This window comes from Seriola dumerili, unplaced genomic scaffold (assembly GCF_002260705.1).
Source record: "Seriola dumerili isolate Sdu_G_001 unplaced genomic scaffold, Sdu_1.0 BDQW01000068.1, whole genome shotgun sequence".
In the NCBI taxonomy this organism is placed as follows: Eukaryota; Metazoa; Chordata; class Actinopteri; order Carangiformes; family Carangidae; genus Seriola; species Seriola dumerili.
This window is the reverse complement of record NW_019174323.1, coordinates 5,168,475-5,191,144: the sequence shown is the minus strand read 5'-3', so window position 1 is coordinate 5,191,144 and position 22,670 is coordinate 5,168,475. Positions and strand designations below refer to the sequence as shown.

General features: G+C 40.6%; 2 protein-coding genes across 2 annotated transcripts in view; both read right to left on the bottom strand.

Annotated features, from left to right (window-relative positions):
- ttyh2 (tweety family member 2) overlaps window positions 1-13,526 on the bottom strand; it is a 94,595-nt gene extending 81,069 nt beyond the window's left edge. The window contains exon 1 of the mRNA XM_022743508.1: window positions 13,065-13,526. Within this exon, the coding sequence (XP_022599229.1) occupies window positions 13,065-13,193 (129 nt within the window). The 5' untranslated portion in view covers window positions 13,194-13,526. The remainder of the gene's footprint in view (window positions 1-13,064) is intronic.
- A 1,203-nt stretch (window positions 13,527-14,729) lies between these two features.
- On the bottom strand, window positions 14,730-18,213 carry rpl38 (ribosomal protein L38). The gene is made up of 5 exons (XM_022743568.1): window positions 18,161-18,213; window positions 17,928-17,954; window positions 17,278-17,338; window positions 16,307-16,429; window positions 14,730-14,798 (listed from the first exon to the last, which is right to left on the bottom strand). Exons 2-5 carry the CDS (start codon window positions 17,928-17,930, stop codon window positions 14,773-14,775), a joined length of 213 nt encoding a protein of 70 aa, XP_022599289.1. The 5' UTR covers window positions 17,931-17,954; window positions 18,161-18,213; the 3' UTR covers window positions 14,730-14,772.
- Between the last annotated feature and the right edge of the window lie 4,457 nt (window positions 18,214-22,670).

Sequence of the window (22,670 nt, the reverse complement as noted above, 5' to 3'; positions counted from 1 at the left end):
CCCCCCCCCCCCCCCATCCCACCTTCTGCGAGAGATGGAGTGTCGTGACAAAAATAGCAACAAGACTGTCCTAACAGCCTGAAATGAATTCTGCAGCCATTTGTGAGCAGATGGGTTTATTCAAGCTCCGTCCCTCTTTTTTTTTCTCCCCCTTTGCTGTTCCTTTTTAGTTTGTCTGAAATCTTTTTGGTGCTGAGCCATCTGTTCTCATGCTGTGATGTCATGTGTCCCGCAAGTCAAGCGGTGGGATTAAAACCCAAAAATGGAAGAATCTGCAGGATTATGTCAATGATGGCTATAACTGAGCCAGGTAAGCTGCAAATTGAAAAATCCTCCAGAACAGCTGTTTACAGAATTTGACACCGTCCATATCCTGTCAAATTTGCTACTAAAATACAAAAATAAAACTGTAAAAATATTTATGGATATGATCTTTATGTGTTCAATTATTTTGCATTGAATCTTTTTTTTATTTTATTATTTGCTCCAATTCCCCCCTAAAACAATCTTCTTTCGCTCCTCACCAAAGCTCCATCTGTTGGGGTGTAGTGCCCCATCTTGTCCCATTTCACGGCTACATGCCTCTCATGTAGAAGGCCACACATCTGCTAACAAAAAGAAAAAAAAAAAAAAAGAAAAAAGAAAATGAAGCAGTGTCAAGGGTTGAGAGTTAGAAGCTCCGGTCGTTGACCTCTCCACTCTCTGATATTCTCCAGTGCCCCATAAAACAGGTGTGGAAATTAATGGAAATTTAGCGCCGCAGTTTAAGAGACTGGACTGTAAATGCGTTAATGGGTGTTCTCAGACAGATGAATGGCAGCGTGCGCCAAGGTGAGGCCAAGAGACAGAGAGAGAGAGAGAGAAGCTCCTCGTCTGATCCAAAGGCGGGGGTGGGGTTTTTCAGTGATGAGAGTTGGCACAAACTGGGTGTAATTGAAGTGAACACAGTAAATGAGATGGAGATGTGGGGCGCAGGTGGATAATATGAGCGCGAGTGGGGGGTGGGAGAGAAGACTCAGATTGTTCTAAAGGGGGTGGGGGGGTGGGGGGGACTCCTGCTGAACGCCACCCAGCCGCTCCTATCGTCATGGTAACATGCAGGTTAGTTGGTGCCCTTGCGACGGGGAAGGGAGGACGAGTGAAAGGGCGAATTATCACAGCCTATTCGAATTAAGCAGCATGTGACAGGCCTGCTTGAATTGCCATGCCTCTGTCTTGTGATTCCTCTGCAGCCAGGCGATGCAGAGAAAGGAGGGAATGTGGCAGAAGAAGGGGGGGGGGGGCCAGTGAGGAAAATGGTAGACGTCTGAGGAACCTGGCAGGGGCTCACATGGACCATGAGAGGAACAAACTTTGGTTTATGTTATCTTTTAGTATTAAGTTTCATACTGTTTGGGACTCTAAACTCCCTTAAAACCCATTATATAATTTAAAAAATGCATGGGGCTTAATACAGAGCTCCAAAATGCATACTTTCTTTTGCAGAAATTTACTCCACAGCCGCTTTTAAAACAGTTACGGCCAGGACAACGCTCTCCACTCTCTTCCTGTCTTTCACTCTTACTCTCCACTGTCCTTTTCTTCTCAGTAGTAAGGCGCAAAAATAATGGCTGCTGAATTATGTAGCATCCATTCAGAGTAAAAGGACGCACACAGAGACTGTATTCACACAAAAGACACGCCACATACCACAAGCCCATCCTGGAACCATCACTTCCCAAGTGCTCCAACCTTCCATTAAGTTTAAAAACACCATTTATCTTTTACCAACCAGAGTGTGCACACATTCGCTCTTTGGTGAAATCAAATTGGCAGCTCTGACCACTTAACTGCTACCTAAATCAGGGCTGAGTAGTCTCCCATAAAAGCAAACTTAATATGTTAACACTCTTCTCCTTACTTACTCATTCCTAACTCAACTGGCCAATTGCGCTGTCTTCTCTGTTTTGTTTCCTCTCAATTGTCCCTACAGACAGGAGGGGGGTGGGGTGAGCATGAGGCTGGAGGCAGTGACACAGGAAAGAAAGGAAGGAAGATCTAGCTGAGCGGAGGGGCAATCCCCGAGATCTGGGGGGAGGGGGGGGGGGGCAAGAGGAATAGAAAGAGAGGCTGACAGAATGATGGAGATTGTAGGTAATAAAAACATCAAGAGAGCAGGGTGTGGGTGAGACGCAGTAAACAAACAGCAGAGATAAAAAAAAAAAAAAGAAAAGAGAGGTGGCGGTGGGACCAAATGGCTGAAAGACAAAAGCGTGTGTTCGTACGTCCCTTTAATGGCCAGACAAAAGCAGAGCCACCTCATCCACATGGCTACCTCAGACACACTCCTCATTACTCAGTGCGCGGCCCAGTTTCCCACTGTAGATGACTTCTCCCCGCGGCGGGAACGTTGCATAATGCTAAGATTTCATACCAAAAATAGTGAGCAAACCTAAGAACCTCATTCTTTAATGTACAAAAAAATGAACACAAGTGTGTGACAAGAGAAATCAGCCATGAGCTCGGCCTCACAGAATGACTAACGGACTAATATGAGGGATGACACACAAGTGAACTCCGCAAAGTTAACACAAGAGGAATATTTTTCAAAGGAACTTTTGAGCCATCTGTTACTCACAGATACTTTCAGGCGGCCCCTGGACGAACTTAAATGGAAATCTGCCAGTTTATGAAGTACGTCCAGTGCAATCCAATTATGGCTGCAACTAATGATTATTATCATTATTCACTGATGTATCATTTTACCTACAAACTGGTTTTTCATTTAGTCTGTAAAATATGAAAACAAATGAATGCACCCATTCAAAAGTCCTAGCATTCAAGGTGATTTCTTCATTTGAGAAGCTAGAACTTGTGCAAAATTGAATATTTTAACCTAAACAATCAGTTTAATCAACTTTATGTTCATCGATTAATCTAATAATCATTTTATCACTTAATGCAATACAAAAGCTCTGCAATAAATCCTTCTTCTGTGTTGCTTAGGTTCTGCTTTGGTCCAGTTTATGTTCATCCATGGGTGCAGGTTTGCATATGGACGGTAGGGACAAGTTCCTACCATTATTTTACTGATGCATTGTTGGATTAGCAGCATTTAAGGTGGAACTTGAATGTGAAATCAAGGCGAAAAGGGGAACTGCAACACTGGTAGGCCTACTGAATATAAAAATGTTTTTTTTGTCTCTCCTCCATTAACAAGTCATTTCTTGAAGCTTACTTTCTTTTATTCTTTGATCTGTAACTGTGTATAGTTTTTATTTAAATGTAAATTCAGATCTTATATGTTAACAAACCATTCGGTTGACAGCAGTTAAAAAAAAAAGAAAAGTCCTCTTTGTATTGGAGGGGTGGTGGGGTAGTTGTGTCCCTGCTAATGTTAAGACCAAGCATACGCCCTTGTATGGTTGGACAAAATATTGGAAACCACTTTTAAAAAAGGGTGCATTGCAATTCCAGTCTTCAAAATGTCCAAAAAGTTGAATCAACACTTCTGTGACACTGTGTCTCAACTTAATGCATAAAAAGATTATGTAGAGCAGGGCCGCTGTATTAGATAGCTTTTGTGTAACTCGTAGTCGGGAGAACACTTGTATGTTTTTAAATTGAGGATGAAATAAAGAGAAGAAGAGGCCTGCACACAAAGAGACACACTCACACCCCATACACCTATAGGGACAAAGGGAGAAGCATAATGAGGCAGTAATAGCCTGGAGCAGAACTGACCCAGTGGGGATTGGGTGAGTCATTTACACTCCCCCAAGTCCCATCAGAGGTATGATGAAAGCCAAAGGGGGGATGTCTACACAGATGGGGCAGTCGGATAAACGGACAATGATGCTCTAATGGCCTGTTACAAATCCTTCTGGAAAATATAACAAACACACAGACATGTTTCAAGATTAGATTTTGGATAACTGGACACAACAGAAAAAAGCTGTATCGATTCATAATGCAAGATGATATTAAAAAGCACTGAAAAATAAACCTCTGAATGCTCTCAAGACTACAAGGATGCAAAAATCAATACAAAGAAGAAGAATCTTTGTGAGTCCGAGAGCAACTTTGTGGGTGCTTCTTTCTCAGTGCAAGACAGGTATTGTGGGATGTAAAAATCCATATTTAAGGCTTCACAGTTGAGCAGCTTCAACTTCATGTCATCAGAAGAACTCACAAACAGGGATTTCGTGTATAAAATCCAAATGTTGAGTGTTTATGTAAAAGGAATGACAGGTTTTACTGACCTCAATATATATGATGGGCAATCCACTGTTAAAAAAGGCTTTACTGGAGCAGAATGAAAAGGCACAGGAAACAGAGGGGATGGAGGATGTGCTGTACGTCAAGACAGATGCAAATTCACAGCAGTCGTAAAGTGGTGTTTCGTGCCTTATGCTGAGCGCCCATTAAAAATCAATTTTTAATACACAAGTACTGACCATAATTAATATATAGAGATGGAAAGCACCTCCATCTGTTTCAGTGCATCTGCTAAGCAGGACTAAGTCATGTAGCGGTGGAATTCCACAGGCCTGGAGCGCTGCTAAATGCACACTAAGCGATGTGAAGTGTCTTCCGCTGCTCCACAGCAGGTGGCGGACAGCTGTGCGTAGGTGGAGAAGGTCTCCAGGCGCAGTGTGCACCAATGTACAGAATGTATGTGTATGTGTATGTGTGTGTGTGTGTGTGTGTGTGTGTGTGTGTGTGCGGCCTGACCGGACAGTGACATTCCTTTAACATGATAAGGGTTAAACGGGTGTCAGGTCAGTTAGAGAAAAGAAGAAGACATGGACAAAGAAGGATATTCCACCTTAAAAGTCAAAGCTTAGTGAGCAGCAGGAGCCTCTTCTCACTGTTGGGAATCAGTAGATGGGTTTAATCTTTTACTTATCTTTTAAATATTATATTATAATATATATTGCACAGCTGTAAAGGTTTTTTTTTTTTTTTTTTTTAAATAATGGTTCAAATCAGGGCGACCCGACAGCCGAGTGGTTATGGCGCATACCACATGAGTGCAGATGCTCTCAGCAGCAAGTCAAAGGTTCGACTTCTGACTCTTTGCTGCATGTCATTCCCCTTCTCCCTGTCCTTCAATCTCCTGTCTCTTTACACTGTCCTGTCAAATAAAAGCATGAAATACCCAAAGATAACTTAAGAAGAAAAACAAACAAAAACACTGGATCCTACAATTCCCATAATGCAACACAATAGTAGATTTTCATAAAACGCTCAAATCCCTCACCTCCAGTTTGATGACATCATCAGGATCTACGCAAAGCTCCCCCAGAACAACAGAGGACATTATGAAACTACTTTCTGTTCTACTCATGAGAAGTTACTGATCCTTCCTGCACCTTTAATGAGGAGAAACAGGTATAACACCAATTCCTTTTTGAAATCCACTAATTATTCCTTTGACATTTTCTCAAATAACATTTAACAAACTGCACACATCTCTTCATATGATGAACAGCACCTAAGCAAGAAAGTAAACACACGCAATAAATGTATAAAATACAGAGCTAAGTTCCACAGTTTAGGTGCTGCAGCCTCAAAAGCTCAATCACCACAGGTCTTTAAGCAGGGTCGTGGGATAGATGGAAAATGTAGCTTATTAGACTGAAGAGAGCGGGCTGATGAGTGAGGGTGAAGCAGATGAGGCTCATATGCAGGGGCTTAACCATGCAGCACTCTTTTAAACTGGGTCCTATATGTCAAGGAACCAGTGAAGGGAGGTAAGTGTAGGGGTAATATGAGATGTTCTATTTGACCTAATGAGTGGTCTTGAAGCAGAATTCTGAATTGCCTGCAGATGATCAAAAGCAGACATGCACCTTTAAGGGGTTGAACATGGGCTGCCAAGTGTCCTGAGAAACCCAGGCTAAAATTGCATCACCACGAGGCAATTTCACCCCCACCCACCCCCACCCCCACCCCTACCAAGGATCATTGAAGCAGTCCGACTCACTGTCTTCCTCCATGCTGCTGCTGCCCGTTCCACTGACACTCAGGTGAATGCCCCAGGGACCAGGGGTCTTTTCAGCAGAGTGCACTCGGCTGGGCCTGGCCATGTTCACAGCTGAGACGCCATTAAGTCCCAGCAAAGTGACCCATGGGATAAGGATGAGAGGAGGAGAAAGAAAAAAGACAGGAAGAAGGGACTTCATTGCTAAAGGATCCTTTTAAATCTGCACTGTGCTGCACTGCCTTGTTGCCCTCAACATTTTGCCATGACAAACAGAAGCTCTCTGGGCTTTGTGAGGTATAGTCCCTGCACATATGATTATCTCTTTAGCTTTTTGGCAAGGAGAAATGTTTATTCCAGTGGTTCTGTAAAGCCCTCGTGAATCTCTTTCAAGCATCTGCTTCTCTGTGCAGGCCATTGCTTACAGGACATCTTTGGAGTGCGGCGAGGCGTGTTATCTCCCCGTTTCCTTGACACCCTCTCTGAACCCGAAAGCCTAAACCCTTCCCTCAGGGGAGTCAGGGGTCATGATTTTGATGCTATACCCCCACAACAAAGCAAACCCACCCCCCACCCTTCCCTCCCAGCTTCCACAGAGGAGCAGACTTTCATTGTTGTTTCCGCTGGAGGGGAATGTGGTTGCATGAATCCACTTGTCCCACTTCATCCAGCGCTAGCAAGTGGGCACATGCATTTGATCTGACCTGCTGAAGAGTCTTATTGCACTGTTGATCGCCAAATACAATGATGAAACCAAGAAAAAGCAGAAGAACACCAATCACAACCCCTCCAGCACCAAGGCTAATTGGTCGCCGCTGTCGTATCCTGTTTAATTATTGTTAGATCAACATGAGGTACGGACATACTCCCTTCTTAGTACAGACCACGGTCATACCATTCAGCCAATCAGGTGATGCTAATCACTAGCCTCAAGCACTATGGAGACAGATTGGGGTTAATGACCTTCTGGAGAACCAGAGGGGACACTGTGAGTGCATCTTTGTGTTTACGCGTGACACAAACAGAGAATAAGTAGGTGGCTGCATGAAAAAGAAAAAAGATGTCAAGACTGCTACAGAGGCTGGGGTGAATCACTGTTTTACTAAAATGGGATTACACAATCGTTCAGTACAAACAGTGAGAGGCTGAGGAGGGACAAACAGGGTGGAAATCAGGAACGACACATTTAAGATTGATTTTCCTTGAGGAGGAGGCAAGAGGAGTTGGTAAATTACCAATGCAATCAGAGTGGCTGTGATATCTCAACAGATAATGGATTTTCAGCCATTGGCATGCATAATTCTCCATTTTCCATCACACAAACCAAACACAGCGAACACAACAGCACTGTATATGCGTTTAGCTGTAAAATCAGCAGCAATCAGTGAAATTTGCTTGAAACTGCTTTATGTGAAGATGGGCTGATGCAAAAAATGCAATCAAATACTTCAAACCATAACATTAGAAATATTAAGACATGAAAGAGTGTAATGAGGAAACAATTACTGCAGTTTAGAAAGCAATAATTGCAATCAATCAAAGTAAAAGCATCACTTCAAGGGCATTATGGGAAAATACATGTTTCATCCTCCCAACTTCACTTAAATTCTCGCGGTCTTCCACACATGAGTGGCTGTGACACAATGACATGTCCATTTAAATTGGAATAGGGAGGTCTAACATCAATGAACAAAGAAGGGAAGGTGAAGGAAATGCTGATGAACAGAAAAAAAACAGAAACACAGGGAAAACAGACAACAGGAAAAAAAAACGGAAAGGTCTGGAGGAGGAGACTGTTCGGATGCACTCGGGTGGAACATTGTTCCCAGAGAATCTCTGTAAGAAAAGCCACCGAGGCAGAAAGATTGAGTGTGTTAAGAGTGTGTGTGTTTGCTCCTGTAATTGAATAGTATGGCTGTGGCTTGTTAATTTATCCACTATCAATTCTAGGCCACGGTAATAGCAAGATAAAAGCTTTCAATAGAAACTTGTCTGAGCTGGACATTAAAGTGATCAGCGGTGAGATGGGGGAAGAGGATGTTGTGTTGTCAAGGACAAATGGTGTTGCTGTTATGTAAAAACTCTTTGTTCTCCTGTGCTGCGGGATAGACAAATGTTCTTTTATCATCTGTAATTATGTACAGGAAGTGTGTAATCTACTGAGATGTTCCCGTTAATTAAGGTAATGAAAGTGGTTTATTTCATATTAGAATCTTCTTTTACTAAGTATCTCCTGCTGTTCTATAAAGTGGAGTTAGCTGAGGTTGGAAGTTGGAACATGAGCAAACACAAAACGTGATAAATCTACAACTTAAAATGTGAACGCTTTTGCCCTGTTACTTCAAGAGTACAGAACATGGCAGATTGTGCACTGAATCACAACACAGCCACAGCTAACAATAGGAAAATATTTATGTGAGCAAGGGTACAATAAGAAGCTACAGACAGCAGCCAGTTAGCTTAGCCTAAAGACTTGAAACAGGGGGAAACAGTTAGCTGGGGGGGGGGGGTGTTGGGACTTCCTGCAGTCTGTGAAGAAAGGCTTTCCAGTCTTTATGCAAAGCTAAGCTAACTGCCGGCTAACTTCATACTTGGTGTATAGACATAAGAATGGTGTCAATCTTCTCATCTAACTCTCATCAAGAAAGCTTATAAAGTATATTTCCTAAAAGAATGTTGACACATTCCTTAGACACCAACACTACAGCATGTTGAGTAGCCCCTCAGGTTAATACTACAGAAAAACAAGAGCCTAGTTTTCTAGTTTTCTTTTGATGACACTGGCCCTGACAACAGCATTAGGCCTAACGCTCCTTGCTGGCTCTGAGACCAAAAGACTGAAAGACACACATAAACATACCACAGTTAAAGCAAACACAAGCACAAGTGCTTATTTTTTTTCTCCCACACACTATTTTTTAATTATACTGGAGTTCCAACCTTTCGTTAATCAGAGACTTAATAATAGCTCCTTTAATTACCACGAATTCACCGATAAACTGTTGTAACCCTGCAGCTCGGATAGTATCAGAGTCTCATGGCTGAATAGGTATCAGGACCAGCGGCCCATGTGGTGATAGACACAGTGTCTGGCACAAACAGGAAATGGGAAGGGAAGTCATATGGACCAGGACCTGCTGACCTACACATGATGTTTAACTCAACACACAAACACAGACACAAACACACACACAAATATAAAGTAGAACACACAAATATCAGAAAAACTAGGCCCCCGTCCTACTTTTGGGAGAGCTTTTACAGTTTTTGCCCTCTTTCCATCCTCAAGGCCTCAGGACAGGAAAATACGAAGCAGCAAAATACAGTTTCACAATCACACACAACTGGAGGAGTGCGTGATCGCTGAGGAGATCAGCAGATTAACTCAGGAGCGTGTGCGTCGCCAAAGCAATTATCAACATGGGGGGACATCTACAATGCTCAAGTGTCAGTTCCTCAAACTGCGGTAACAAGGGCGCATATGTCTGTTTCAACAAGAGAATTTCCAAAATATGCAACAGTAAGATGAAGAATAGAATAGCTTGTTCATTGTCAGAAGACAGAAATTAGAGAAGAACTCTGGTCAGGTGATTCAGCTGACGGGCATTTCCTCACTGACAACAACAGTGTCCAACAGAGGGTGAGAAACCTACTACCGCACACACACACAGACAAAGCACAGTGAAAGATCCTGACCCCTTACATTCCATCACATTCAGTGGCCCAGAGCCAACAGAGGAATTCACCAGGATTGCCCACACTACAACTAGCCAATTACAGTTCCACTGACAAGGCATGTGGCCTGGGTTAAAGGCACGGCTCAGCTGCTCAATACTCTCCGCTGCAGCGGCCAACTAAACATCGATTCAGTAATTCCTTTACAAAAGACTCGACATCACACACTTCGATTATTACGCTATATATTTCTCTACTGTTTACCCGAATTCTCTACTATTAAACACTGCGAAAATATCAATTGCAATGCAGTTAATCATCCCAGAAGGGAAATAAACTTTTCATTAATAGCAGTGTGATGCATTACAAGCAATTTCCCTTAGGCACATACTGTTTACATGCTTTTAATGCCTTATAGTACCATCACTGACCATATTAAACTGATTATGTTGATATGAGTCACTAGCAGCGTTAACACCAGTCCTCAATAATTCAAGTATAATTCACAACTGAACAACTATGCAAGTACGTCCAGGGGAAATAAATCACCTCTTTTCTCAGTTCTTCATCCCTTGATTGCGTACACAGCACATTATCACTGCGACTAATGCAGTCAAAACAAGAGGTGGTGATCAGAATTAAGCTTGACAGCCCACAAAGGACAGGAAGTGTAATGGCCTCAATAGCCTTGCATCAGCTTGAAATTGTGTCATTAGCCTTGGTGCTTTAAAGGGAATTGTTCTACACAGTGAGAGCATGAAGGGGGCTTGATGTATATCTGGGAAAGACAGACAAAAGAGAGCAGGAGAGAGAGGCAGTGAAACAAAAGTCAGAGAGAACAAGGAGGGGTTGATGGGTGCAGTGACGGGGGGATGAGGGGGGTTTCCCACCTCTGACTGACTGCCTCTGCATGACAAGTCTTCTCAGGAGGAAGTGCTGCTCTCCTGCTGAGACTCACCACCCTCCTTCCCTCCCTCCACACACCCTGTGGCACTGAGCCTGCTTCCACATTGCTGCTGAGAATGGAAACTGGCAGCATGAGAATAAAAAAAGTCTCCCTTACTTTGCCTGTCTCTGTCTCTTCCTGATACCAGCGCAACACAAATCCAGTTCATTTGTGCCACCGTCTGATGTCTCGTAGAGCAGAGATGTATCAAGACTTCTGCCGGTGGAGAGATGGCAGCTAAAAGTTAAGGTTAGCATCACGGCTAACGCTGAAACCTTCATATGATGCTACTGTGCCATAGATTATGGCACCAAAAAAATTGTGATTGAGGAACACCTCAAATTCTCTGTAGAAAAATGAATTCTTTCCTAAAACAGCCTAATCTCACTTGAGCTAATATACACTAACTGCTTTGCACCAAACAGCGGACAGACAAAGTTAGCAACTAGCTTATGGAGCATTTAGTAGCTTAAGAGCCTGGGGCCAGTTGCACAAAACACCTTAATTTAAGATTTTCCTTAAAGTCTTAAAGTTAAGGTTTTCTTAAAATAAAAACTGTTGCAAAATACACCCTTATGTTTCAACCTTAAGGTTTCCTTAAACTGTGCACTTAAGTATTTAAGGTTTTCTCCTTACCTTAGTCTTATACAAAAGGAGTCAAACTGTCAGTTAAACTGTTGCAAAAGCAACTAAAGTAAGGAAAAGAAGTAAAGGTAGGCTACATCTAGTTCAATCTTACCTGCAACATGGCAGAGTTATGTAGAAAATGAACACATATTAAGAAGAGTATTCTACTTTATTATGCAGTAGAATTTTACTGTTGTAAAATCTCTTTCACTGCTGCAAATACCTGAACTAAAAAAAACCTTTCAAGAGGATCTGCGCAACAACCTTAAGTTACCCTCTCAGCTAAGGAGAAATTAGTGGTCTGGTATGACCACTAGCTTATTGTGGCTAATGTTAGCTAACATTAGCAAACACTGGCTAGATTTTGCTGTGTAACTGACATTACTAAATTTGGTATATACCATACCAACATGTTTTACCATTTACAATTGTCCTGTAATATTCACTTGTGGCCTCTATTCAGCAGAAGTTACAGAGTTTCGCTTTCAGCTTTCACTGATTGAAGTCTTTCAGTTTATCAAAGCAGTTGCTGTTTTATTGCCCAACCTCAGCTCCACCCTATTGCCCATACTTTTGTAGAGTCGTTGAAGGAAAAAGCATGATCACAAAGTACTATCAGATTACATATCACGCAATCATCCTTCATGATACTACGGTTCATGGCAGTATCCTTCCTTTCCTTTCCAGGCATTATTGATCTGTAAGTTTCTACTTATGCTTGTTCATATTACTTTAACATTAAAAGAGACATACACACACGTTACACTTTCTGTTATTTCACAAATCAAACACTTCCACATAATTATGAGGCCCTTCTCTGACTCACTTGGACACCTGAGGTCAGGGGGCCCCCCTGACCTCATGCTGGAGACCCCTGTGCTAAGATCCTGCAGCGATGAACTTAAATGTCATCTATCCTCGCCATGATGTAACTACACGCACTGACAGAAGCTAAGCTGTAACGTTGAAAAATTAAACAGTGAAATAATAAATCATTCATAGTATTTGACATGTGTTCACAAGCAGGTCATTAGTCATCCAACAGTTGATCCCAGCCTACTTTGAAGCTGTGTGAAACAGTCCTGTCACCGCCGCCTGTGGAGTTATTCGGGAACCACTTTGACTCCCATGGGTGAAACACATCTATGCCAAAATTAACCACCAAGTATGCTTCCTGAGCCACAGTCTGCCTCTCCAAAGACAACTTATTTGTCCCACTTAAAAATAAATGAAAAATGTCTCCAAGCCCAGTTGAAGGCAGTGTTTACAAGATGAGCTTGTTCTGTGTCCACTAGCAAACAGCAAAGCAAAGCAAAAACAAGATTGCTGTAATATTCCTTAAACATGCCTCAATGATGTGTTGCCATTTTCCAAAGAGGAGTAATAAATGCTTTTAGAGAGGTCTCTAAAAATAACAACACTCTTCCAGATGGCATCAACAACCCATTTTGACTTTGTTGGCTGATCTATTGGACTGGATTTAGCTTCTGATAAATGTGGCAGACCCCTCAAGGTGGCTAACACTTAAGTGGACTGCAGGACATTCAATGAGACATTATGAGCCACTTTTGTCATCAATAATGCAAAATGTAATCTGAATCTGAAGGAAACACAAAGTATAATGACAATAAACAACTGATTTTGGTGGCACCATAGGAGTGCATATAAGTGATAATTAATTATTAGTTAAAAGGGAAAAAAATCATACCGTTTCCTAAAATGTTTAATTCAATATAGAGCAACACACATTGGCCAAGCCCATACATATTGTGCCTTAGGTTTACTCAGCCTATGTCCTCTTTGGTGACTCGGCTCCTGATAAAGCCTCATGTCCCATCTTCCTCTACTGACCTGCTGGTAGTTCTCCTCTTCAGGCTGGAAGCTGTTGTCAATGGGCTGAAACCTCAGGTTGATGTGAGGAAAATTGTGAAGCCAGTAAGTCCACCAGGGCGCAATGTAATCCACCCGAGCCGAAGACATCCCTGCCCCGAGAAAAAGTTAGGCTAGAGCCTAAATTAGCCTCTCTTTACTAAAGCGGGCAGTTTAGTCCGCTGCCGGAGATCCTAATCCAGTCTCATATCAAACAAAGGCAGTGATAAAAGCATGCTCGTTTATGGAAACACACTCTCAGCCACACATGAGACAAAACGTGGCTGAAGTCTCGCAGAGACAGTAGCGTTGTTTTCAAAGTGAAATCCGACAAAAGGGTTTCTCAGGAAAGAAGAATTAATCACAGCGCGCCCATGTCTCCGTGTGGACTCGCTGCTACTATCCGACAGACAGCTGCTCCGAGCGCACAGCACAGTCACCAGCGGGAACGCGCATTGATTGAAGGGCTCAGGACATGAGGAGGCGCTGGGGCGCGCAAAGACGGCCCGCTGAGGAGTTTGAAAGTATCATTCCGCCAGATGTCGGAAGCAAAACTGTTAAATAAGCACACGTGCTCACTAAGGATTAATATCATTTTCATCTGGACGTCGTGTTTCATTGTTCAAGAGTCGTGTTATCAGTCTATTTGTGGAATTAACTACTGCGCTGCCACCTAGTGTTCATCTGAGATAATTACAATCAGCCTTAAACCTACAGTAGGTTTCTAACAAACTCTGAACTCCACGAATAGTTTAGATGGGTCAGTTTGTCTATTGACCGATCTTTACATTAGTATGTAGTTCTCAGTAACCATACTGGTGTGATTAAAGCAGTGTAGGTGATGGAATTATTTTTTAAAGATAAATCCGCTCATTCTTTAAGCCATGTCTCCATTGCTTGTATTTTGAGCATTCTATATTCTCATATTAAACCTATTAATGTTTAATAGTATGTCTGTGTGAAGCTGCGTTTGGGCAGAAAAACATTCCAATGCATGTTTTGCCTGCCACGCAATGTAAGAGGGTTCACCTGCTGTTCATTACTCATTCTGGCTTCAAACACCTTTGTGTAGAATATTTCAGACATGCTGTGTTTAAGAGGCATGCAATTCAGTTTAATAAGCAGTAGCTCAATTTAATCTGATGGACAAAATAAATAAATGTAAATTTACTTTCAAGAAATCTACTTGACTTTTGAACTTTTTCAGACATTAATTTTGTTTCCTTTTATTTAACATTTGCTGTTTGAACCCTCAACCATCACTGGAATTAACTACTACATATTTGGACTGACATTTATGCAAATGCAGATTAGAAGCAGCAGCGAGTTGCACCACCTACAAGGTAAGAAGTGTCAGTATGTCCAGGGCTTTCCAACACCTACAAAGAATTAAGAGTTATATTGTGGTTTTATTTTAACCCGTTACTGGAAGGGAGGAAAGTGTCAATAGGATATTTTTCAGTCTGACTGAAAATGTGACATGTTGTGGAAAGATGTCAGAGCACAATGTACATCCTGTCCTATTTCAACAAGCTGGCTACACACTATACACAGGACAGATAACACGATGCAATTTATCTTTTGTAACCAGTCACATTTATATCAAGGCATGACAATACAGTGGACACAAAACCACAGACAAATAACTTGGTTTTCCAATTTTTATTACAATTATCTGTACATCACGGATTTACTTCAGCTCCTTCACCGCCAGACCTGTAGAAAGAAAGACAACTGGTTAGAAAGAGATATATATATATATATATATATATATACTTATATATATATATATATATATATATATTCACTGGTACTGAAGAAATGTTTTCAACAGTGACAAATATAATTGACAAGCCCATGTTAAAAGGAGATCATTACTACTAATACTATTATACATTTGCCATCATTGAACATCTGACAAATCCAATAGACTGGCCTCATTAATTCAGTTACCTTTAAAGACAGGTGCCAGTACTACTCATTTATTCACATTTTTCAATAAGTAGGTTTGTACTTGACGCTTAAGGCCTATTGTAAAATGACTCAGAGCACAGCGTTTTTTTCTTTTCTTCAAATGAATTACAAATAAATTACTGAACTGAATGTGCACAATCCAGCCCATAATACAACCTAATCATTGCAGTCAATGAAGACTAATTACATTTGCATCAGCTTGGAGGGTTTCCAAGGAAGACAATGTTTTATTTACACATGAATGTGTTTTTCTCCCTAGACAAGAACTACTTCGTTATCAGCCGCATAATAATACATTTTTAAAATCAAAAAAAGTTTACGGCTTGCACCTTTTCAACAGTTCATTTTTCTAACTTTGTTAGATGTAATGTAAACAGCCACTAAACAGCTAATAGTTAAAACCAGAGACATCTTTGGTTAAGCAAACATTAAGCCCATTCAAATTAACAGAATGACAACTGCTACAGAGCAATTCAGCAACCAACCCCCACATACAGCAGGGTTCATAGATAACCTTTAATAAAAAAAAATTAAGAAAATCTCCAATTCTGGATATTTTGTAGCTCCTTTGTAATATGGCATATGTTTGAATATGAGAGTATTCTCCTTACATTTTAAGTCATGTTTGCAGTATTCTGGCTGTTGCTGTAGACTTGAGTTTCAGTGGTTTATATTACTGTAAACTGGCTTGATAGTGTGCATCAGTGCTTTAAGTTGCACAAGGATAATCATTTTTCCACAAGGATCACACACATAATCATCTACTCCTTCCTATTTGAAAAAAAGTTTTTTGTTGTAAACAACTAGTTTATGCATTAGTATATATTCCTAAGGCCCAATACACATGCTGAATCAATTTCCGACATAAGACATCTGCAATGACTTATGTATGCTCTGAAGCCTGAAGTTGTTCAATTGGCACAGTGCATTACTACAAATAAAACCATCCTCTAAAGTCACCAGAAATGTCAGCCCTATGCTTGTGGCATGCAAGTGCATCCCTTAACACATTCTGGTACAAGATAAATGGGACCATCTCATAGAAACATACTCTAAGCCACTAAGGGACCAAAACTCCTCCTCGGGTTGCCTTTAACTGGACTCAGGAAAGATGCAAACTTCTACAAACTGGCTCAATTTAAGACTTTATGTTCAAGGTCAAGTGTACAAATTCATTTAAATGCAGAAACATTGCTGTGTCTCAAGTCATTATGTAAGTTTTAAAACCTAACCTTAAATTTAATACTGACCTGGGGGCAGGGACTGCTTGAGCTTCTCAGCCTTCTCTTTGTCTGTGATGACCAGGGTGTACAGGTACCTGCTGCAGCGGACCTTGAACTTAACATTGTCCTTGTTCTTCTTGATCTTTACGGCTGGAGGAAGATAAAGTGAAGACAAATTTTATTTATAAAATCACACTTTACAATCTATGCCACATAAAACACGCTCTGCCATTAGACCTTCGAAACAGACAAGGCTGTGTTTAGATTCAACTCAAACATCAACTTAAAATTTAAACATTAAAATCACAACAACAGCAACACAACAGTGACACTGATGGATGTATGAATATTCAATATTTCATGGAAACTTCATATATCTAGAATCGTCAGCTTCCCTTTGGACAAATTTCATATTTTAGCGTGTTGAGCTGACCAGCTGTGTATGACTTGAAGACCTTACATTGCACTAGAATAAACACTCTCTACTTTTATAAGACCTACATTATTCGATCTACATTACAGCTTAACTATTTTGGTAATAGCTAATGCAAGATGCAACAATATTACAAGGATTTGCTGCTCTTCTTTATCATGACAGTTAATCAAATCTCTTTGGGTTTTAGATGGTCAGTCAGACAAACCAGGCAAACTCAAGACATCACTGTGGTCTATGATATATTGAGAATGGCATATTCTCAGTTTACAATATCTGGTAAACTAAAGTCAACAATTAATCAAGGAATTAGCGGTCAGATTGATTGTAATGAATATAATTGTTACTTGAGTCTCTGTACCAAATAGATGGTTTTTACAAGACCATTGCAGAAATTAACACCCATAATTTGCTCGCATGTACCTTTTTGAATTTTTGCAGTGGCAAAAATCATAGAAGTTGTCATCTGCATAAACCTTTCCCTTTTAAATATACTTATATTTGACTTACATCATTGTATTTACATCCAGCAGTACAGGAAGGTAAGATAAAGAGTTTAACTTACACTTGGCATCCTTCCTCCTTGCTGTCAGAAGGAAATCTTTGATTTCTTCTATCTTGCGAGGCTGTAAGTAAAGAACAGCAAAGCAGACCATCAGACATAGCATAAATACTTAATACAGACTGAGACTGTACACTGACGTGATGTTAGTGGACCGGTGGAACTGGCGTTTCTGTTAGAAATCGAAACTCAGCACTTGGTCCATCCTTATTCTTGCAAGATTGTGAATGCATCACGGGCACATCAGCCTGAGATGTTTGGACTTCTTGCTGACGGCAAAAACAGCTTTACTGAATGTAACCAGTAGAGGCTAACGTCAGGTACCTGAATCAATTCACAACAGATACAGCTGATGCGGTCTTGACTATTTGGCTTTGGGAGTTGTTAACTCCAGCGCTTTATGATTTCAGAAAATGAATATTACTTTGGGTTGGTCGACATGTCCTCAGCAACAGACTAAGGCCGGGTGGCTCATGCGTGCCAATGAGTTGCTATGCTAATGCTAATTCGCCAATGCTAGTCACTTTTCGTCCCATCTGCCGCTTGCTATATCACTGCGAAATGCACATTACGGCACACACCCGTAAAGAAGATTAAACATTATCGGTTATCTGGACTTAGCAACTTAATTATATAAATGAGAAGAACCTTACCATGCTGCCGTTTCAGCGGACTGAGCGCTGCGGAAGAGCAAAGAAAGATGATGTCAGTTTATCGGTTATAACAACGGGTAGAAAAGTGTTGGAAAGTAAATTGTTATCTTGTCATCTAGATGCTGGAGCGAGTAATTATACGTAAGTATATAGTTTGATATAAGTAATAGCATTAAAGAGGATGGATGATGATTGAAATTGTGAATTTATTTAGGTGAGAACGTGAAACTCACTCAGTCTGCCAGAGAGGGGATGAAAAGGGGTGGAACTTCCGGTTCAAAGAGATTTTATACTGGACTATGGCACACACGGAGGACCAATTTTAAGTATGAAAAGCGAATCTTCCGTTGTGATATATTGTAACGAAACTATCGAAGTGCAATCGATTATGTGGTGAAATTTGGTAGTTTAAAGTTAGGCTTTCACACGGACAAAACACAGCACATAAAAAAGGCAGAGGGAACCTGACTGCACTGTGTCAATGTCAATATTTCAACGTTAAACTAATCAACCTGTTTTGCTTAATAATCAATAACAATAGCGAAAAAAATAGCCTATAAAGGGACATAACAGTGTAATGTGTGTATATGAATATATTGTTTTGTATTGATTTTATTCATTTATTTATTTTTAATTATAATCTTATCCATGGTTGTACTGTACAAATAGCAAAATAAATCCGACGCCATTCTTGGGGCACATTCTCGTTTTCTACTTGCCCAATATACACCCAGTTCCAGCTGTCAGTCAATACCAGAGGATTACAGTTGGAGTTTCATTTTGCTGTCTCGGCTTGCTGCTTTCCAATAATCAGTTGTCTTTGGAATTTATACGTTTTGGTGCTTAACTGGACCGAAATTACTGTCACAAGCCATTTTCCTGAACACAGCATGCATCGTACAGGACATAATGCTCTGACCTACAGTCATGCTTGTAAAGCATGACTATTACGTATGACGGCCATTCCTCACCCTCTGAATGGTGCTTTTGTCATCCTCTTTTCATTACACTGTTCCTCATGCAATTCTTCCAGTGAAATAGCAGTAGGCCATATGCTGTTTCTGCTTCTCTCCCTCAGCGAATAGTGATCATATAACCATGCTTTTTTTTCTGGTACAACACATACTGTATGTTGATGGACAAACAAAGCATACAGTGGGTGGCAATAGGGTGCACTCCATGATGCATGAGCACTAGTGGTGACAGCTGCTGGCAGGATAGGCCTTCCTAGTGGGCTTCACTTGTGGTGGTGACCTGGAACACTTCTCTGATTGATGATACATACTGCCCTGTACCAAAGTGAATTCAAGTGCAGAATCAAGCGCCCATACCCATCCTCGGAACCTTTAAGAAGATGATAAATAGACCTGCAATAAAAAGCTGTACTACAGATCTGTTTCAAAGGTCAATTATAGCTCGTCTTGTAGGGTCAATGAAATTTCTTCACAAGCGACACCTCCAACAACTTCATCTTGCCAGACAAATAAGTGATTTTGTAGAGATGAAAGGCAAGGTTGAAAATAAACCCCATCTTCTAATTAAATGTGTTTTAATTTTTTCAAAATGGATTCTGCGGGTTGTGTCAGTGCTCCAGGTTTATCTACCAGCCAAAGGTCAAGACTGCCTCTGGGTGAGGTAACATTCCTGTCTGTACAGGAAGAAGATAAGCAGCCAGAATCAGTCTGTATTTAATCCAATTTTAAGCGTCTTCTGATCTGTTGAAATAGCTTATGTGTTGGTTCATATGAAGTTATGAATGTGCCCCCTCTATCCATTTCTATTTGTCTCATTTTATTCTACTTTTATTTTCTTTTTCTCCCTCTTAACGTGAAGTGATGGTAGATACAGAGAGGCTGTGAGCCCAGAGGTAAAAATTTTGAGCAAGCAGACAGCAGACATCTCATCCGATTCAGCGCCAAGCATTGAACTGAGGGAGAAGTCAAATTGCTTTATATTTTGCATGATTGTTGCTTTGGAGATTGAAGAAAATATAACAAATTGCATGCATGCTACAGTTTGTTTCCTGCAAAACTGCTGTGTTGTGCTTTTGTTGTATAAATTCTGTCCGGTATTTCTTCAGTAACTGTAAATTATGGTTGCTCATTTTAAAGAAAAGCAACAACAAAAAAAAAGAAAAGAGAATTGCTTGAGACACCTCGGAGACTACACACATTACAGCCATACCTGCTGACTTATGAGTTCAATTATCTTTTATTGTCAAAACAGATAAATCCAAAGGGTGCCAGAATAATAAGCTTTTAAGTATATACAGTAAGTGGTTCACACTGAAGAAATTGACATCTGTTATCCTCACAACCTGACAAAAAAAAATACCATATATTTCAACAGCAGCAGAATACAATTAATGAGCCAGTCCAGCTATACTCAAAAAAGTGGAAAACATTTCTGCTCAGTTGGTGTCAGTTTCTTTTAATTTTCTTTAGCTTAAGGTATTGCGTTTCCATGGAGATCAACTTTGACATGACATTAATTCATAAAGACAGGAAAACACCAGGCCAGTCTTTTTTAATTAATCTGCCTGTCTGCCCATACTTCCATGTCCACAGGCCATCTCCCCCAATACGCAATCAGTACTTGTACTACTGGACACGTCTCTCTCAGGAGTTTAAATTTTCAGCAGGCTCATGTCAATCAAGGTAAAAGACAGACAGTGAAGGTTCGTTTCAATAATGGTTCAGGAGCACCTCATCGACTCTGCAATCATTTGCAACACAAGCACAGGCTAGAAGTCCACACCGCAGAATGTACGTATGTTTTAATACCATCATTCCTTGTTGTTTTGTGTGCTTGTTTACAGTCTCAAATCATTTTCCTCACAAGGACTAATGAACAGTTTATCTCAGCGTGACTTTGTACTCCTTGCTGCCAAGAAGATTATGCTCTATTTTTCCAACTGACACTCAGTCACAATGCTCCTGCGCACAGCTTGGCTTTTGCTGATGTACAATACCTCCTTCCCTGCGTGCGAAGAAACGTAAGGGGAAATTCATAGCTTCCGTAAATGGCTGCTGGGTCCTCACTCCATCTTTAAAGATCATAAAAAGATTTCCTTGATCACTGTTCACAGAGTGTCATAGCATGCAACTGCTGAGTTTCATTGTTGTAGAACTGAATGGACAGTATGGAATCTGGTATAGAGATGGATAGCGAAGTGCTTCTCCTATATTTTATACAAGCTAAGCCAATTTACCATCTTCCAATGGCTACTTCCAGCATGATAATGAACCATGTCGCAAAGCAAAAGTTGTCTCACACTGGTTTCATCAAGTTGAGTATAACGAGCTCCACGCACTTCAGTGGGCTCCCCAGTCACCAGATCCGAATCTAACTGAACACCTTCGGGATGTGGTAGAACGGGAGATTGGCAGCATGAATGTGCAACTGACAAATCTGCAGAAAGGATGTGACCTGAATCTCAAAGGAATCTTTCCAGCATCTTGTGGAATCCATGCCACGAATAACTGATGCTGTTTTGAGACCAAAGGGAGGCCCTGGTGTTAATAATAAAGTTCTCAGTGACTGCATATTACTTCTTTTTTTTTTTTGCCAAAAAGCCATTCACAGGAGAATAAATGGACAGTATATTATCCTACATAGATCTCATAGTGAGCAAGATGTTAAAATCCAATAACATATATCCAGATTAGGCTCTTTTGTTAATTGGAGGGTATGTGTTCTGTGAAAAGTATTGTTATAAGTATTATAATTAACTATGTTTTACAGCTCTCTGAGACCTCCCCAAAAAGTATTGTGTCAGTTTCTGTACAGGAGCAGCTTTCTGTCACATGACATCAGTTCAAAATTTATAAGCAACTCTCATAAAATAAGGATAAGTCATGAAGTATTAAGCTGATAAAAACAATGCTAAGTGTTTTTGAGCTGAGCACCCAAACAGAACATGTATTCGTATGTGTGTTTTAAGTACATTTTGCTGTATAAATTTGATGTGAGTTATTAATTCATTTGAGAGAGTTTGTAAGAATGCATGTTTTTTCCCCCCTACTTTTATTACATCATCTATTTTTATTTGCTGTCCTAACTGAATGTCCACTTCTGTGAGGGGTGGATGCATTACAGTGAGGGTGCAAAGGGAGGATCAGCTCAGCCTCATAGATTATAACAAATGACCATGCTTGGTTTAGCTAAAGCTCTTTTTGTACCGGGATGATCTTTATTCCATTTGCTTGCACAGCAACAAACATGATCCTCTGTGCCAAGCTGCTTGTAATAACCTAGTCTGATTCTAAATATATATATATATATTTTTTTACAATTGCAGTTCTGGATTTTGCACAGTAGAGGGCAGTGAGTAATTGTTAATATGGAGCCGAGCACGGTCTCATCCTCATTGATGACAATGGGAGACGCTGTGTATCAAGGAATGGACTCCACTGTTTCTCTGTACTTTGGGAAGGTGGTGATTGCAGGACTGAATGTTATTTTCTGTTTACTCTTTTTTTGAAATATTAAAACAAACATGTTTGATCCTATAAGATGTCACGTGAGAAGAATTAACCAGTAGACCTGGAATCACCAGGCTTATGCACCCAAATCCAGTATAACATAGATTTTTTTTTTTTTGCTATAAACATCCAAGGACTCGACTTATCAATACATCCATGCTTTGTTTCTACATCAAGATAAACTTCTACCATGCACGATATACATCCATATCTCTACAGAGCCCATGAATCTTCAGAGATATGGACTTACTCTCTGCCT